Raw genomic sequence first — 18,785 nt, forward strand, 5'->3', positions numbered from 1 at the left:
GCGGTGTGCTCATAGACCGTTAACTCTATCTAGCCGGCGCCATATATTCTTTGTTCGCTTCTTTTTTCCCTTAAAAAATCCACTCTACACATTTAATACATCCATTATTGTGTTTACAAACGGGAACACACCTTGTGCGCGGTTTCAGTACTCATCAGTCTTTTGTCTCAATATCCCAACTTTAATGATGGATTTAAATGGATTCTCTTCGCCGAAGCCTGATACTTTTCCTGCGGGTCTTCGGGTTCTTGTTGTGGACGATGATCCCACTTGGTTGAAGATTCTTGAAAAGATGCTTAAAAAGTGCAGTTATGAAGGTTTCTTCTCATGCAGATACGCAATTGATCTTTTCTGTTTGTGTTGAACGTTTTGGGGGAATGATTTTGTTGGTAAAAATTGTTTCTTTTTGGCTGTGATGCATCAGATGTTGCTTTTGATTATATGTTGGGATTGTTGTTTACTATTTTCTTCCGTTCTACTAAAAAAAAAAGTCGTGGGTCGAATTGTTTTGAAAGCTGCTCTCTGTTGGAAAGGTGGAGGTGAATGAGTTGAGTTTTCCGAGTGTAGCCAGGTGATAAAAAAATTGCAAGTGTCTTTGCTGCTGAGAATTCAAAGTGCAGACTACATACTCGTTGCATTATTGGATTTTAGATTAGGGGAGGTCGCAGCTTGTTGGATCTTGAAAAATTATGCATAATTTTTATTAAAAAAAATCGTTTGAGCGTGAGTACCATGCATTAGTGCATGCACTAAAGTTAATATTTTCTACAGTATGATGATTCCTAGTCAACTGCAGTCAAGAAACTAAGAAGCCTTTAAATGTGAAACTCAAGCTTTGTTGATTTAATTGTCATCCAGGTTAATTTTCTATAGAAACTCTACAAAATCAACTAGAGATGGAAACTGTAATAGTCCCAAAATTTCCTTTCATTTCACTGTTTATTTTTTTATGTGATGGGAATCTATTCTCCTTCAAAATCATCACCCCTTTAAAATGCAGTTAGAACTTTGATGACTCGTTTCAAATTTAATTTGGCATCTTGAACTGTAAGGTTTGATACTTTTGAGTGGAATATGTTTGATTCTGTTTGAGATATCAAATCATGCTGCATGTGTTGGTTGGGTTGGGCCGTTGGGGTAGATTTTCATTATCTATGAGTTGGGAAGAGAGTAAACTACAAAGGTACTACTTAGAGATTAAATCCTAGTTCAACAAGAGCTTAAGTTGCCATGGTTGAACTTGTCCAGAATAATCCTACCTGTCCCTAATATTTAACAAACTTTATTCGGAGTTCGCATACTACCCTTTCCCTGCTCATGTTCTGCATGGTTAAGACCTTTCCAGAAGGCTTTGGGTTTAATCGTATCTACATTGTACTCGGCAGCCGTTTCTCCTTGATTGCGAAAATCTCCAATACTTCTTCTGACCCTTCTCCAATTTCTTGTTCTTTTTTTGGAGTTTCAGTGATGACTTGTAACTTAGCCAGAGAGGCTCTGGACCTGCTACGAGAAAGAAAGAATGGTTTTGACATCGTAATCAGTGATGTCAACATGCCTGACATGGATGGTTTCAAGCTTCTGGAGCACGTTGGCCTGGAGATGGATCTTCCTGTCATAAGTAAGCTACTTATCTCCTATTAATGCTTATCAGTAAAGTCTTTCTGTTTTGTCCAATTGTTTGATATGTTGGTATCAGAAGTGAGAGATTGGCTCGTTACGACTTTTCTCCAAAGTTCGAGCTCATGGATTTTACATTTTAACAAGACTTAATCTATGATCATACACAGTGATGTCCGTTGATGGAGAAACAAGCAGGGTGATGAAGGGGGTTCAACATGGCGCCTGTGATTATCTTCTGAAGCCAATAAGGATGAAAGAGCTTAGAAACATATGGCAGCATGTTTTGAGGAAACGGATGCATGAGGTGAGAGATATTGAAGGGCACGAAAGTGTAACTGAGCAATCTGATGATGTCTACTTGTTTGGTGGAGATTTGATTTCAGGAAAGAAAAGAAAAGATGTTGATAACAAGCACGATGGAAGAGCATGTGATGACCCTTTATCCGTGAAGAAAGTAAGGGTCCTTTGGACCGTTGATCTTCATCAGAAGTTTGTGACAGCAGTGAATCAGATTGGACTTAGCAGTAAGTTTACGATCATTCTTGTTTCTCATCTGTAAAATAAAGTCTTTTTCCATCAATTGTTTGTGAATCATATCAAATGTTCGAATGTTGAACTGTGTGACAGAAGTTGGCCCAAAGAAAATACTCGACTTGATGGGAGTGCCATGGTTAACGAGAGAAAACGTAGCTAGCCACTTGCAGGTAAACGTGAGAAAGGGATGGTGGTATTTTTAAAAATATGCAGTTAAATCTTTGTCGGATGAAGAAGAAAAATTTTAAGGGTTTTGAAAATCCTCTGAAATTTTGTTGTTATGCTTTACAGAAGTACAGGCTCTATTTGAGCCGGTTACAGAAAGAAAATGAGCTGAAAATCACGTTTGGTGGGGTGAAAAACTCAGCTATCACTTCAAAAGACCCTACTGAAAATGTTTGTCTTGAAAACTCAAATACTCAAATACACAAGAATCTGATGCGGAACAGTGATGCCGAATTCTGTGATGTAGACGGGAAAGGGATTCTTTCAATGCCAGTGGCAGATTGCAAGAATTCTCTCTTTGGAGACATCAAAGATTCTACGAAAAACGCTCCGTCGAGGATTAGTTGTGATTCTGACAAAAATCTGAACACAAGATCCAAGTCCAATACGCGTCGCTTCAATTCAAACAAGAACATAATCCACAATTCCAGCCAGAGAAAGGGTTTGATCACATGATGTCTCCGATTCAAGTGGATGCTTTGGAAAGCATTTTCAATCATAATCGTATACCAAGAGAAGATCATAGCGAGAGCAGAGGTCAAGGCACTGGAAAAGTCACAAAAGTTGAAAGCATAGGTGCCTTGTTTTCTGTTCAACCCGAGAGATCGATTGCATGTTCTACATTGAACATCAAGAGCCACAACACGGGACAGAACCCATTTGATAACACAGAATGTCACCAAAGAAATTTGATTCTTGAAACCGGATCGACGGCTTTCAGGTTGTGGGACGAGGTATTCCATGGTTATTCCAAGGAACTTGGGAATGCAGAATCTTTCGGTCTCAGTGATCAAGAACTCATTTATGATGTTTCACCACATTTGTATGGTTCATTGGATGTCGAATACGAGTACGGGAGTGACACTGTGGAACACCCTGTAATAGGCCGAGGTCTGTATATTGCATGATTAGGAATGTAATGTTTGTTGGGTGTGTGTGTATTGAATGGGGAAAAAAGAAGAATATTCCCATACTTTAGGTTGAATCAACACAAAAGCACTACAAGCAAGCATTTTTTTGGTGAAGATAGGTTCCCAAATGTCATTTGAATAATTTTCTAATCACGCATCGACTCGATTTAATATACTTTGATCCTAAGAAATTAATATATTTACATAATAACATATTTAATTCTTGTAGTAGAAGAACCATATCATCAATTATATAAAACTATGGACTCAAAGAGCTTCCTTGACTGTTAATTGAATGACAAAAACTTGTGTGAGACGGTCTCACGAGTCGTATTTGTGAGACGGATCTCTTATTTGGGTCATCGATGAAAAAGTATTACTTTTTATGCTAAGAGTATTACTTTTTATTGTGAATATGAATAAGATTGATCCATCTCACTTATTAAAATCCGTGAGACGGTCTCACAAGAGACAAGAATAGAATAATATCTAAGTTTATTCGTTAAAAATCACAATTTTAGATTCATATATATATATAACACTAGGCCGCCTATTTCTTTTTCACTTCAGTTTATCGTGAGCCTCAGAGATGAATCGACGGCGACTTGGGGCTGGGAACTGGGTGACGGTGGCTGAAACACCGCATCATTTGAAGAAAACGGTTGATATGCTGGGTATTGTGGTTGAGGCCGGCGTTCCACATAAGAGCAGAGGCCCTGGTATGTATGTAATGTATGTGAGACCTACTAAACCCTAGTTACTGCTTGTTCATACTTCTTCTACTTTTTTTCTCGCAGATTACTGTGTTATTCTCAAGATCATAGACGATTCTGGCACCGATCGCGAGTTGACCGTAAATTTTTTCAACAGGACCATCGATGGTTTGCCTCATCTACGTGGTCATCTGGACATCATTCTTCTCCGCGATGTCCGGGTACGAGTTTTCCTTTTTCTTTTCTTCTGGTGCCATAATAATTGCCGCTTTTAATTTTAATTTTTTTTTTTGCAGATTGGCATCCATAACCAGAGTCCTTGTGCTTCTTTCTTTAAAACTAGCTATTTTGCTCTCTTCGATGGCCGAGATGTTCCTGACTGTACACCGTATCAACTTTCTCCAGGAATTCGTGGCCTGCAAAGCGCTGAAAAATTTGTTCGCGACTTGCGGCTTTGGTCATCTACGACCAGATTTGACGCGGGTTAATCATCTCTACTTTAAGCACCACCGTTGTGCTTTTACTTGTTATTACTCCTGTCTGATTCATTATTTGTCTTCACATAAGTTTGGAAAGTGAGCACTAAGATCAATCATCCAAATTATGTACAGACAAATGAGGAAAAAACGTATTTTAATTGTGAATTCAATGTGAGATACAGAGACTTAAATAAAACTTCTGTCAATTTCCACATTGAAATATAAAACATGTACATTTTTTCGGATGTTGTAAAAATGCATAATAATTTTGACCTTCTTTAACACTTGGTGAACGACACTCTTCTGGATGTTGGTTACAAAATGCTATGATAGGCTGTGACTTCCTTGAGCTTATGATTTATTTTTTATGCAGGCGTTAGCAATTATGCATTTGCGGTTGGCAGACATAAATACAATGGACTTTTTTGATCTAGTGTGTAAGGTATTCATGTTATCTATGTTGTGATTCACAATTTAGTGTGTTTAATATATTCACTTTGGCGAACTATTAATAAATTGAGATGTTCATTTGAGTGAAGGTTCTCCATGTTTCTGAAGTATCTGATGGCAACTGGATGCTTTTTGTATGGGATGGGACTGATGCTCCCCCTATAAGCTTGAGTACCGAGTATGTGATTATTCTTTTGCAGTCTTGACACAATGATAATAGCTTTTGTTCTCTTGCTGTCTTGACACAATCATGATAGCTTTTAAAACGTCGAATATATGTGATGTAGGAATTTTATCTTCTGATGACCAAAACCCCCTCTCTGAATGGACTTCGTTGTAGGATTGCAGATGAAGAGTGGAACTCACTACCACTTCATATTGAGCCAGTCTCCTTGCCTCGACATGTTTTGGACGAGTTTCCTCGTGTTGGGACCATATTGAGAGTTCTAGTAGATGAAAAATATGAGTCATTCGGTTTTCATTTTCAACATGGAGATAAGTGGGTAAGACTGCGCAATCTAATGTGTAAAACTGAATCAGGGTTGTGGAAGGGAATATTTACTTTGGAAACCAAATTTCGACTATTGTCAGAGCAGGACAACAGTGTCAAAGATAGATTAAGGTATCCACCTTTGCTTGGTTTCTTTTGCTCCAAATGAGTTGAGAGTAGTATAGGTGAAATTTTCATGGATCACAATTTATGTTCGCTAGGGTCGGTCATGATAGATTATCTGAACAAGGTCGGATTCCTTCTGCTGTGATTCCTGGACACGATGTTTTAACTGGTAATTTATCTGTAGTTGCCCATTTTGAGGTTTTCAGCGTAAAGAAAGTTTTTGCAACATCATAATGGTATGCGAAAAGAGTGTAATGATTCTACTGGAATTCCAGTTTATTTACATTTCTGCATTTTGTAATTTCAGTGGTGGGTAATGAGGACGCTGATTTCACTACGCTATTGGATCTTCTCTGTTCTCCCCTGGTATATTTTACTCAACGCTTTTGTGTTGAGATTTCTTTAAAAGTTTTATCATCACTTGATTGGATTCATTCGATTGCACATGAAACTGGTTCTTTTTTGGGCCTCAGAACATGTGAGATTGCAAAGTCTCTCTCTCCTCTTACAGGTTTGTGGTGGATTTAAATGTATCGTACGTGTAGTAGCTACTTATCCTTCACGGGCCAAAGATTTTCTAACACCAGAAGGACTTTATAGGCTTCGACTTACTTTAGAGGATCCAACTGCAAGGATACATGCTTATTTGTCCCACGAAGATGCGGTAAGATAAGATATTTTCTATAAATATGATATTAATTGAAGGGGAGTAGTTAAAATCATTCTAGAAAAAATAATTCAACTTTACTTTGATTATCTTATAGGTTTTTCTTTTTGGAGGAGACCTAGAAGATTATGCGGTTTCTGATAAGATGAAAAAGTTGCTTGGAGTAGATGAATATGGGGAGAAGTCTTCAAAGAATCCACCATGGGTGCAATGTTGTATAGGTTTCAATTCTTCGGGTCCAAGCAAGCAGTTTCACATATGTAAAACCGCATTTGCCGTGTAGCTTTTTCTAAATTAGATTTGCTGTGTTTTGTATATATTTGCAGCAGTGTATAATGCACATGTAATACCTGTTGTGCGAACTAATTTTGTTCCACGCTAACCAGAAAGATTTATTTATAATACAAATACCTGCATATGTTCTGCGTCAAAAACTAAATGGGAAATTTATTAGTCATTCAAAATTGTTACCATATTGTGTGTGGTGTGAAATTTGTAGTTGTCATCTCCGTTTGCGCATGATGTATTGTCAATAGATAGCAAGTAACCACAGAGATGATTAAAATTCTAGTTCTTGATACTTAGAAAATATACATTTGACTGCTAAAAAATAGCTATAGCGATATAAATTTGATTTTTCCTGAGAAACAGCTATTCGCGAAATTTCCTGGCATAACTGGATGCATGGTGCAATGTGAATGCCTAATAGATTATGCCTTCTTTTATCTTTTTTAGATCACAGCACCTGCAACTAAATAGCGCAGACGAGTGGAGAAAACCACATCACTTGAAGTTGGAAAGAAAAATCTATGAACAAATGTTGTGTACACAACCGGAGCTTTAGCGGCAACTGAACTCCTTGTCTCATAATTATGATGATCATCATCGGCTCTTTGCTCTGTCGATTAATTTTCACTTGTCAACTCAAAAAGGCAAACACTCAATTTAAAATATGTGCAGAAAATCTGTAAAGTTCATTGTACTAACGTTGACTTTTCCTTGGTTTTTTCTTCAGTATCATCTTTTGATGTTTCTGCTTCTGAGTTTAAGAATGTCATCTTCCCGAATGACTCTTTGGCATCCCCGAAAAAGTCCTTCACCTTATCCAGCACAGTTTTGAGCTCTTCCTGTGATGGGAGCTGGAAACATCGAAAGAAAATCAGATGCCATTGTCGAACTCGAGTGGATTGTTTGCCAATAAGCAAAATCCAAAATCATACATTATCCTTACCTCAATTACATCATTTGCAGCTAGCGCAGCCCGCAGATTGTTATTTTCCTGTATGTTAAAGTACAAAGTAGAAAATGAGCCTTGGATATTTATTAACAATATCAAATTCTGAAACTTAAAAACAGTAAGAAAGCAGAGGGTGAAAAAATTACAACAAGCTTGTAGCCATATTTAAACTCAGTAGCAGACCGCAAGACACGAAACTGTTTCATAGCCATCTTCTGCATTTCCTTTTCATCCTGTTTCAATGTAAGATGCAAATATATAATGGGATTGCAATGAACCAGATACGAAATTACACTAATAAGGAACTCACTTTATAAACAACAGCTGCAAGATTTCTAGTTAGCGTATCTTTGTAAATATATTTTCCCAGAAAATTGTCTTTTGCAGCCACCATGATTTTCGCAGTCGTCCCCCCTGTCACGATATTAAGAGGGTACCAAAGGTAAACCTGAGCAAGAAGAAAAACAAGCCAACAGTCATAGACTCATAGTTAGGACATCATAATCTTCAGAAACAGAAAGCCTTTCTTACATCATGAAAGGTCACCAATTTCAAATAAATGCATCAGAAAAGGGACAAAGAAACAGACTTTAGAAGATCTTGGTGGGAACAGGTACGGGGATCGATGAATTAATATATAAAGCTTGAACTTTTTCTGCATTCCACCAAATCAAAGTTTTGTCAAACAGCAAAAAATACAGAGTCAAAAAACTAACATTAGCCATGCGAATAAATATCACAAATTTTGGGTTGCCATCATCTTCAAGCTTTGGCAATGGAGGAGGTGCCTGCCGCTGGTACTGCCTCGCCGCCATTCCTTTCTTGCTTTTAGCTTCAACCACCATCGGAAGTTTTAGCTTTTGCTGGCATGGCTTAAGGGTTCTGCTCGTAGAAAACAGGGAGTGCCTGATAAGTGAATCTTCACACCTGGTTCTTCCATTGGAGGATAAGGGTAGCCTCACCAATTGATTCAAAGACATGCCTAACCTGTGAAAGTTTCACTGCGAGGTGGGAGGGTGGGCTTTGGCTGAATCTTATCCGCATTTTTTCTTTTTAAATATCATAATATAATATGTTATGTGATTTGTTATACAATATACTTTTTCCCTCGTCTATTCTTTCAATAGGTACAAAAGTGGACTGGGGGATCTATTTCATTGGATGATAACAGTGACTCATGGATAGAGTTCTAATGGTTTGTAATGATTTGTTGGAATATTTCGAATGCAAGAAATCTTGATGTGTTCCAAGGGAAAAACCAATATTGTATTGAAGTGTTTGTCAGAACAAAAAAAAATGAGTGACTTATATCACGTATCAGCGCTTAATATTGAGTTAAAACAAGATAACATTCAACATTGGTAATCATCGTCTCCATGAATAATCAAAGCGAATGTTGATGCATTTGTTATTACTAATTTGGATTACTTTGGAGTGAGAGTTGTGGGAAGGGATAGTTGTGGAGCAGTGATATTTGCTGAATGATAGACTCTTCAAGACGGTTTATTTGTTATAATTTTAGATAATAAAATATTGATTATCACTTGACTTTTTAAAACTCTAAGAAAATTTATTTTGAATACTAGTATACATGTAAAAATCTTAATTGAATACATATAGACTTTTAAAATATACAAAAGTCATTAAAAGTCAACAAATCTCCTATATTTAAACTAAAAATAATTGAAAAACGAACTTAACTCTAGCTATTGTGTTAAATCTTTCGAATTTTGATGGAACCTTTCATTAGCTACTCATAAATAGCTTGATTTATTTGTACCCTTACTTTCATGTTATATCACCTATATTTGTCTGTTATTTATTTAGCACCAGATTGCAGATGTTTAATAAAATATATAAATATTATGTGATGCATAATATACTTTAATCTATTTAATTATTTGTTTACTATTTTTAAATGATAGAGATTTTCAAATATTTGATTTAGTTATGATTTTTTTTACCTTTTAGTGATATGTGTGAAGAGTTGTTGAGAAAAATATTGAAAAAACATGTTTGAGAGAGATATGAGAAATTACAAATAAATCCATGGACTGAAATTTGCAATAACGATTAATGATTAACCATCGAATGTCCATTTCCAGATTATGATAAAAGTTTAGCAACTGCCAAATCTTTGCTGATACACAAAATAAAAGAGACCATTGCACATCATCGAAAGTTTCCTTTCTCCTCCAACATAACAACCGATCAAGGAATCTACCCAACGGAACAGGGAAAAAATCATATTGTACACTCCATCTAGAATGAAATAAAATCGAGTGAAAAGATTTCCTTAGATGGAAATGCTGTTAGGAATACCTCGACCAGTTACTCCTGGAGTTGAAGAAGGCAAAAACAACTCGTATGGGGGAACACCAGCACCACATCTGTTCTTCAAATTTACGTTCTTGTTTCTTTGATGGATAATCCTTTCAATCTCCCCTAGTTTCACATGGAATGCTTCAAAAAGTTTTTGAACTTCAGGATCAATATGAGGGAGGCTGTGAATATGGTGCAACTCATTGATGTACTCTTCGTCTGGAGAATGAGTTGATAATGTGTCCTGTACTGCCATAACTTTAGTTGCCTGAAGTTGAGTTGGCAATGAGGTCATGAACGTATATTCAGGATCTTTCAGGAATTTTTCATACTCAGAATCGCCTACTTGAGGGATAAGTTTTCGCATGAGTGTGGGACGGTTAGGAGGGTACCCTCCGAATGGATATTGTCCAAAGTTTACTGCTGCATGCTGACCAGAAGCAGTCCAAATCATGGTTGAAAGTATCCCCGAAAGATCATCTTGAGTGATTAGATTTGGCCACCAGGGCTCGGTTTTTTTATTGGGGTGTCCCTCGTTCTTGATCTCATCCCACCATGCTTGAAGCTCGATGTCAGATGTGATAGAATTTGGCTCAGAATAGTAGTGTTCAACGTAAGATTCCACCATTTCTTTAATGGCAGACCAAATAAGGAGTCCATCGGCTGCGTAAGGATAGTCTTCAATAACAAGTTTGACACCACCAGGTACTGATGGATCCTCAACAGCCATACCCCTTCAAAAATTTCGACAAACTTTAAATTTCAAAGGCGTTTTCTCTATCATATAATTATAAATCAAAACAAATATTGTATAATTAATTGGGGAGTGTCATTCCGCCACAAAAATTGTTTCTCACACTCCACTTTTATTATTTATTATTGTCTTGACTTATTAATTATCCCCCACAACTTGATTATTCATCGTCTTTTATTAGACATTTTCATAATGCTGTTACCTATTGACTTTTCCTATTCCATATTCTTCCCATTTTCTCTCTCTTGTTTTGCAACACTATACAATGAAAAATTATAGCATCCAAAATTTGGAGATTATTTTGAACAGATACGAAGAAAGTTTTACCTTCCAAGTAAATCTGCTGGTAATGATTCCATGTCAAACCGCCACAAACTCTTATAGGCGGCTGAGCTTATTTCCATGGCATATTTTCCAGGGCTGAAACAAGCTTCAATTACTCCACCCCCATTTATTAAATTTTGCCTCGCAAGGGCGTTTATTTCCATGGTGTATCGCATATGGGGATGAAGCAATTTATACACTGGATGCATTGAGCTAAGCTGCCTATGGGTAGCGATTATATAAGGTTCCACACAAGCGTGAGTCTTCAGCCTGAAAAAATCTCATTCCAGTATAAAAGAACTCCCCCAAGTTAATTGATATGTCAAAAAGAAGTAAAGTTTTGTGTATAGTCTAGAGATCCAAAAGAATCTTATATTCAAACGATCATGAAAATACCAGTCTTACCAGTGATAAACTAGTTGATGGACTCCTGCATCATTTGAACAAACATGTGCTTTGGCTAGCTTCCAAATCCAGTGAGTAGTAGCATCGTGTCCGTGAGTAAAAACATACTTGTTCCTCGGCGATGAAGCTGTAGGAGGAAGTGAAAGCTCGATGACAATTGGATTGAGAATGCCATCGGGGGTATAGTAGAATACTGTTCTCGACGCGTAAGCTTTTCTATCTGGTAACGAGTTTATCTTCTCTATGAATGGCAAGAGCAAATCATGATAATCAAGTATAAACAGTTTCTTGTTCTTGATAGCCTGCATTAGAGAAAAAGGGAGCAACGGGCCAAAAAGTGAAGACGAGCTAAAGAATTGGGAAAAATAAGAACAATACTATATTCCATTTTGATGAGCAATTACCCTGGACATTTACTCAGCCACCAACAATTGTAGAAAAAAGTGTTTATCACTATCCCACCATTTATAGATGGATAAATGGCGGCAACCCAAACATTTTTTTAAAATTACAGTGATCTAAACACTGCAGTTCAATCTCTATACATCATAGGTAGTCAGATAGGCCAATGAGAGAGTCATTGCTCCTAAAAAACTACAACCAACACCACTCATTTTGTAGTTTGGTGAAATTTCTTATTACAACTGCTACTGAAACTTTGTGAGCGGTCCTGAATGGTAAAGTTTTACTAAAATAAAACGTTTAAAGCAAATCACAGTACTGTAATTTGTTCTTGAACAGTTGAGTGTAGGCAATGTCACCAAAAACTTGATAAGTGGAAATTTTTACCTCTCCTAAGGAGATGCCACGAAGCTCTCTCTCTATCAATTCCTTGGTGATGGCGGACTCTGGCTGGCCGTATGTTGCAGAATCTAGTTTACTCAGAATTGGAAGTTCCTGCGAAAAATGACTTCCCTTTAACAACTCTCCTTCAGTACTTTGTTATCAAGTAAAATCAGGTGTCAACTAAAAAATCTACCTTTAACAACTCAATAGTAACAGGGTTCACCCCAGCTAAAGCCTGGCGAGCGAACTCCATATCACGCAGCCACGAAAATCTGTCTCCTGCACAAAAGAAACTCTTCTCAAGCTTAAAATTCAAGTAAATTTACACAAACAGACTTTTGAACTCTTCAAAATCTACCGAAAATAATAAATTATGTTAAGTATCAAGTGATTACGTTTTATAATGGCTGGTATATCATACTTTAGTAGCTTGTCACCAACAGTGAACATTTGATTCATTACATTGTTCAAGAGCTTATTCTTTTTTCCTTGCAACTCCTCTTCATCTTTCAAGACAACACCATCAAAATACAGCTTATCTAACTCAGAAAAGTTGGTAAAAGGGACATCCGAACTTGATAATGTAGCAGCAATTAATGGTATCAGGTTGTGGAACAGAGCCTTCAACCTTCCAGCCGAAAATGTGTTCTGCTTAATCTCCTCAAATGTTTCATCTCGAGGCACATAAACTGGATGTGGTTTTTCAATTCTTTTCTCAGTGTAAGGATCTGATTAGAATCCATAAAAACAATTTTAGAATGCTAAATCACTGGTCTTGGTAAAGAAAAAAAAAGAGAAAAAACAGAGAAATAGAGGACCTGAGTACCTGTTTTAGTTGGTTTTCTACCGGTTCGACATCGCGTGGGATAAGGCCATTCTTTTGTACCGAACACAGGCCTAACTAAATCTTTACTCTTATCAGGATTTCCCAAATCATTGTAAATATCATAATCATAAATTCGCTCATGAAGCTTCCTCTCTTGTTTCTTGTTCCCACGAAGACTTATTAAGTCTTCACATCGAAGATCCCTAATGCCAGCTGGGGTATGAGATGGCAGATATGCCTATTGCAGTAAAAAAAAAAGAAGGCATCAAAACAGATGGATCTTGATAGCAACGGAGCATGTTTTTCAAGTACTCGTCATGTATTTGAGATTTGCTTCTTACCTGATTCTTGAATATAATCCTGCTCTGAGGATTATCTTTTCTTGAATGGATCCATGTGTCAGAGTGGAAGAATATGGGACCGTTGCTGAATCCATGAACCAAAATTTCCATCAAGAAGAACTCTTTGTCATGGAGATTTGTAACAAGAATAGCTCCAGGATCTACCGAAATCACGTGGAACTGACAAATCAGCACCATACTCGACAACATAGGGACTGTCTGATAGCTTTGGCAACCAACCCCTTACAAAAGACTCGACACTCTTTCTTGATTTGGTAACTGATAAAAAATGTGATTTGAGATGATTGAAGGAAAAACCGAAAAAAAAAACACCCAAAAAAATTCATCAGTTAAACAAGTTGAAATAAAGCTAGCACTTCTTGTTAAATTGCAAACCACCATGATTCAACAGTTTTCATTTATCAAAATGTAGATGAATGAAGAAAAAGAATGGCATGGAGAAGAAGATGAGGTTCATGGCCAAGGGTGTTCCCAAAAAAAGGAGTAAAACGTGCGCTCCTCAATGAAATAATTTCTAACATTGTGTCTGATTTTTCTCGACAAACCCACCTATGGTACCATGGGAGGATGGGGTTATCCATAAATGAAAGATTCTAGCAAGGTTCCATCGGTACTTGATACTAGGATTCCTCGACACTTTATCAAATTTCAAGATAAGTTTGATCCATTTCTATATGAGAATAAATATATCAATAATGCATGAACTTCCCCTTTAAGTCGAGTGGTAGTTGCAGTAGGCTGAAATAAACTTTTACTTCCAGCTCCTCTATAATGCTAATCATATAATTCCATGGATAAGATCTTTGCATCAATATAATCAAATTTGTCAAATCCCAACATCATTCATATAATTCTAAGGGAAAAGAACATAATACACTGCGCAGTGTAGACAGACCAAATCATGGAGTCATCCTAGATAAGTACCTAAAACACCCAAAACCATTATTTTTCACCAAAAATCAATGAAAAAATAAATCACTGATAATCTTGAACTACAAACAAAATGGTGGGCAAAACTATGATAAAAATAAATAAGTCGACCAAAACTGACCAGGATCAGTATCCACGCTGACGAGCTGAATTGAGATTCCTCTGCCTATCCCATTCATTAAAGATTCCCACTGATTTTCTATTTTATCAGTCAACTTCTCTTTCATCTTCTTCCTTATTCTAATCACTGCCCTCAAATTTATTCCTTCACTGCTTGAAGAAGAAGCCAAAGACCCATTATTCTCCAAAAGCTTTTCTGTTGTTTCCACACGAGACTTAGACTTGCTATCTCCACTGCTGATCACAGCCCTAACAGGCCCAAGAATCACCTTTGGCCGGGACCCAGAAAAGATATAGACTTTCCCAGCTGGTCTCCTGGCGCCGGGATCGATTCCGAGTCGCCAGAGATTAAATGATTGTGCTTGCACGTGAGCTTTCAACATCTCTGCTTTTTCAAAGGGTTTTCCACGAGTAAATTCAAAATTAGAAAGAACCAGTTGGCAAGATTGCTGGTGGAAATATTTATAGTAGAGTGAGCTTGTATGTATTTTAATAATAAACAAGGAGTGGTGTGATGTACTATAATATTACTGTGATCTTGATCTGGATCTGGATCTTGAAGATAGCGAACAATTGTTTTGGTATCAGTTTATGTAAAATCAATTGTGATCAGACTCCGTCGGCAACAAAGGTACGAGAATGCTATCCATACTACCTTTTGAGATATTACTGCTGGAATAACTATGGATGATTATAATATATTATTGAGTTGCATGACTTTTGATAGTAACCCTGTCACTCGTGGTTTCGTCAATAATAATGTCATTTCCACTTGACTAATATAGTCCGCCGATCTTAACAATATTTGGATCTGAGTCTAACTTTTAAAAATATGTCTCTGAATCATAATGTGTGTTCATATTTGTTTTAGTTCAATAACAATTTTTCAAATTAAATCAATACGTTAAAGACAATTTTAAAAACTAAAAGAGTAAAAATATCAAATATGTCCAAAATGATCACTAAAAAACAACCCGTCTAATAGTTTTAGAGCTAAAAATACTAATCAAGTCTGTATAATCAATTTGTTCAGTAATTTCTTTCTCAATCGATAACATAACCAATCCATTCAATCTTTCTTGTGACATGGTTGATCGGAGAAAAGTTTTGATGAGCTTTATCTTTGAAAAACTTCGCTCTGTACTTACTACTGTGACCGGGACAGTCAACAAGATTTTATAAGCAATATGAGCATTTGAAAGCCGGATAAGCATTATATCCACCAAAATTTCAGTCAAAAAGCGTAGATTATAGATACCACATAAAGCCCGAAGAAAGTAAAAAACTACAATAAAAAATTAGAAGTCCGAACAAACCAAATACAAGAAAATAGACTTACAGCTCCTCAAGAGTCTTTTAATCAAACCTAGAGACGACGCAACGACTGGAGTCGATTAAGGCTTGTCTGCAAATGAATATTGGGAAAAATTGGGGAATAAATCGATAACAGACTAAGCAAGTTTCGTTTAATAAATACTTGGTTTGGGCTATCTAATAACTTGTATTATATATAATAATTTTTTTAAAAAAAATTTTAGGGCCCTTAGTGTACTGTCTAACTCAACCATTCTGCTAAGCATCTTAAGATAACTCAGGAGGAATCAAGATATTAGCTTGTATTATGTGAGCAGAACATATTAGATGTTAGACTGATTTGGCAAAAATCTCTGAAGAAAACAAAAATTTATCTCCAAGTTTATTCTTAGAGTTTTCAGCAAAGATATAATAAATATCAGTTGGTTACCCTTTTTCAGCTACAATCCGTTGGTTACCCTTTTTCAGCTACAATCCATTGAATTTATATGAACTATTGTTATATTTGAAAACATGTCAAGGACACATGACGCTTTCTGCTTGATTTTCCGCTACCCAATACATCTGTGAGTGTCGTATATATTTATTAACGTTGAAAATCAACACCTATAAAAGAGGATGCTTCAAGAAATGGAGAGGCTACTGTTACATTGCTATTTGCAAGAAAAAAACAATATGAAATTTTATTGTTGCCAATAAGCCACATAGGTTTTTTTTTTTTTTTTTAGAAAAAAAGACAATTGTTTCTCGTCTCATATTAAACTTGTTTATATATATTTTGTGGTAGAATAATTCATGAACATATAATTTATTTTATTTTAAGTTTCTCATTATATAAAAGTTATTTTCCCCTGAATTTTGATATTTGAATTTTAATATAGAAAAAAATTGATAAGATAGCTGGCATAGGAAAGTAACACATAGAATAATCATGAACAATTTTTAAAAAAACAAAACATAATAGATAGATAGATAGATAGATAGATAGATAAGATCACACACGATAACACATAAAATAACTACAAAATCAGTGTACAAAAAAAAAAAAAAGATAACTCACATAATACAATAACACGAGTATATGGATATCTCATTTAAATAACACAACATAGATAGTTTGTGATCTCTCATAGACAACTTAACATGACACAGAGAGGAAAAACGAAAAAAGATAAAAGAGAAGAAAATAAATATTAAATGTATCATCGTATTCAGTATAAAACTTGCAATCTGCACATGACAACGAAGAGCACCGCATAGCATAAACAACGACAAAAAAACGAAAAATAACACAACTACAAAAATAAATCCAAACACATAAAATAAAAGCAGACATTGAAAAATAGAAAGACATAGATTTACAATACACGAAATAATAAAACATCAATAAAAATACAATTTTCATTGGAATTAGTCTGTTTAATGCTACAATAATGATCGAAATGAAATCATGAAACGTGAGAAGGTTTGGAGCCCTGCATAATGTTTTGAAAACTTATGATACTCAAATATAAAAATGATCATTTTTAGTGTCAAATATATATAGATGAAAATTTTAAATCTCGTGAATCTTGAAACCATAAAACTAATTTTTTTGGAATAAAGTATTTAGTAATGTTTACCTTTCTATCTTCTACGTATAGTTTTCAAAGATTTCAATTATTTGAAACGGAGAACACTTAAATAATCTCTAACAATTACTAACTTAAAACAAAAAATTACAACTGCTATATATAACATATACAATAAATCAATCTTAAAACTAATAATAATATAAAAAATAAACATAATAGATCAAGGGTAGATTTCCTTTAAATCTCTAAATTCAAACTCAGATTTGCAAGTAGTCTCTATCAGAAAAATGCTTGTCTGGACTAACTGATCAAAAAAATAATGTTTTTGCACTTTCTGAGCCCACATGTGTTTTCACGGGTGAAAATTGATACAAAATATTAAAAATATGATACAAATATATGATATTTGAGTACTAAATGGTTTATATATGATATAAAAGAAAAGATTTTGAGTATAAATTTTGAACAACTTTATTATTATCAAAACATGCAATAAATGTTTGATTTCTCAAAAATAATATATTAGTAGCAAATCTAAAACAATTGATACTCAATATCATATAAATGTACTTGTACCAATTTTCATCCAAAAAAGACATATGCGTCATTAATATCAATACTTGCATACATGTTTGAGTACTCAAATTATATATTAATATCATATTTAAATCAAGCGATGCTCAAAAATCATATATTAGTACACATTTTCAATGTTTTGTGTCGACTTTCATCCGAGAAAAAACATGTAGTTATGGGAGTGCATAAACATTTTTTATCGATTAGAGAGTGCAAATATATATATTTTTCTGAAAGGACTTAATGTAAAATTAATTTTGAATTTGGGTATTTAAAAGAAATTTACCCATAAATCAAATTTATAAATTAACCATTTAAACAAAAAATTAACAGACACAATAAATCAAAAAAAAAAATTAAACATCAATTTAAGACAACAAATTAAGCACAAAGACAATTTGGACAATACACAAATTAAATCATAAATAAATAAACATTTGAAAGGCGATGTAAGATTAACAATAAATTATACACAAAATAAACACAATAATTAAAAGTAATAATAATCTAAAAAATAAACAAGATATATCAAACTTAAAACTAAGAATAATATAAAAATAAACACAATAAATTACACTTAAACACAAATTCAACATACACTATAAATCAGATTAAGCACCAATTTAAGACAATAAATTAAACACAAAGACAGTTTAAACAAGACACAGTTAAACTCAAATATACATGCATGCACTTAATTACACATCCACGTTAACGACTATGTTTATTTGTACAACTTAGAGGGTAATTTTATAAAATCACAATTGAAACTCATAAATAAATCACGATTTAAAGGCAATATTACAATAATAAATCAAACACAAAATAAACACAATAAATCAAACTTAATAATAATAATAATAATATAAAAAAAATAAACACAATAAATCAAACATAATAAACTAATACTTAAATACAAATTTAATGTACACATGCAATAGCTCAAACACAAATTAAATACAATTTTAAGATAATAATAAAGCATAATAACAAATTGGATTATACACAATTCAACGTCTCACTATTTTTTAATTGAATAT

At 34.8% G+C, this 18,785-nt stretch overlaps 4 protein-coding genes and 1 long non-coding RNA gene across 6 annotated transcripts; 3 read left to right on the forward strand and 2 right to left on the reverse strand.

Annotated features, from left to right (window-relative positions):
* On the forward strand, nt 1–3,380 carry LOC140829540 (two-component response regulator ORR26-like). The gene is given in 6 exon segments (XM_073192837.1): nt 1–317; nt 1,466–1,618; nt 1,788–2,144; nt 2,248–2,324; nt 2,446–2,829; nt 2,832–3,380. Coding segments are annotated over 6 exon segments (1,557 nt in total). The 5' UTR covers nt 1–187; the 3' UTR covers nt 3,288–3,380.
* Nucleotides 3,381–3,798: 418 nt separating this feature from the next.
* On the forward strand, nt 3,799–6,633 carry LOC140829541 (protection of telomeres protein 1b-like). Its single transcript, XM_073192838.1, has 10 exons — nt 3,799–4,009; nt 4,088–4,224; nt 4,300–4,486; nt 4,856–4,924; nt 5,022–5,110; nt 5,273–5,554; nt 5,644–5,717; nt 5,856–5,914; nt 6,060–6,212; nt 6,313–6,633. Exons 2-10 carry the CDS (start codon nt 4,169–4,171, stop codon nt 6,496–6,498), a joined length of 1,155 nt encoding a protein of 384 aa, XP_073048939.1. The 5' UTR covers nt 3,799–4,009; nt 4,088–4,168; the 3' UTR covers nt 6,499–6,633.
* Nucleotides 6,634–6,714: 81 nt separating this feature from the next.
* LOC140829542 (protein HHL1, chloroplastic-like) lies at nt 6,715–8,518 on the reverse strand. 2 transcript variants are annotated; one of them, XR_012117486.1, is made up of 7 exons: nt 8,169–8,518; nt 7,763–7,900; nt 7,599–7,685; nt 7,447–7,494; nt 7,203–7,354; nt 7,017–7,113; nt 6,715–6,776 (listed from the first exon to the last, which is right to left on the reverse strand). XR_012117486.1 is itself a non-coding variant. In XM_073192839.1 (6 exons), exons 1-6 carry the CDS (start codon nt 8,430–8,432, stop codon nt 7,098–7,100), a joined length of 705 nt encoding a protein of 234 aa, XP_073048940.1. In that variant the 5' UTR covers nt 8,433–8,518; the 3' UTR covers nt 6,817–7,097. The 2 variants fall into 2 exon arrangements, 1 of the variants encoding a protein (XP_073048940.1); XM_073192839.1 differs by lacking the exon at nt 6,715–6,776 and having other exon boundaries at nt 6,817–7,113.
* On the forward strand, nt 6,773–7,011 carry LOC140829543 (uncharacterized). Its single transcript, XR_012117487.1, has 2 exons — nt 6,773–6,909; nt 6,951–7,011. It is a non-coding gene; the product is annotated as an uncharacterized lncRNA (long non-coding RNA).
* A 989-nt stretch (nt 8,519–9,507) lies between the features above and the next one.
* LOC140829544 (lipoxygenase 6, chloroplastic) lies at nt 9,508–14,949 on the reverse strand. The gene is given in 10 exon segments (XM_073192841.1): nt 9,508–10,508; nt 10,856–11,122; nt 11,258–11,559; nt 12,047–12,154; nt 12,237–12,322; nt 12,439–12,771; nt 12,870–13,107; nt 13,211–13,369; nt 13,371–13,489; nt 14,283–14,949. Coding segments are annotated over 10 exon segments (2,754 nt in total). The 5' UTR covers nt 14,665–14,949; the 3' UTR covers nt 9,508–9,748.
* Nucleotides 14,950–18,785: the final 3,836 nt, after the last annotated feature.

The sequence above is a fragment of the Primulina eburnea genome, chromosome 4 (assembly GCF_022965805.1).
Source record: "Primulina eburnea isolate SZY01 chromosome 4, ASM2296580v1, whole genome shotgun sequence".
In the NCBI taxonomy this organism is placed as follows: Eukaryota; Viridiplantae; Streptophyta; class Magnoliopsida; order Lamiales; family Gesneriaceae; genus Primulina; species Primulina eburnea.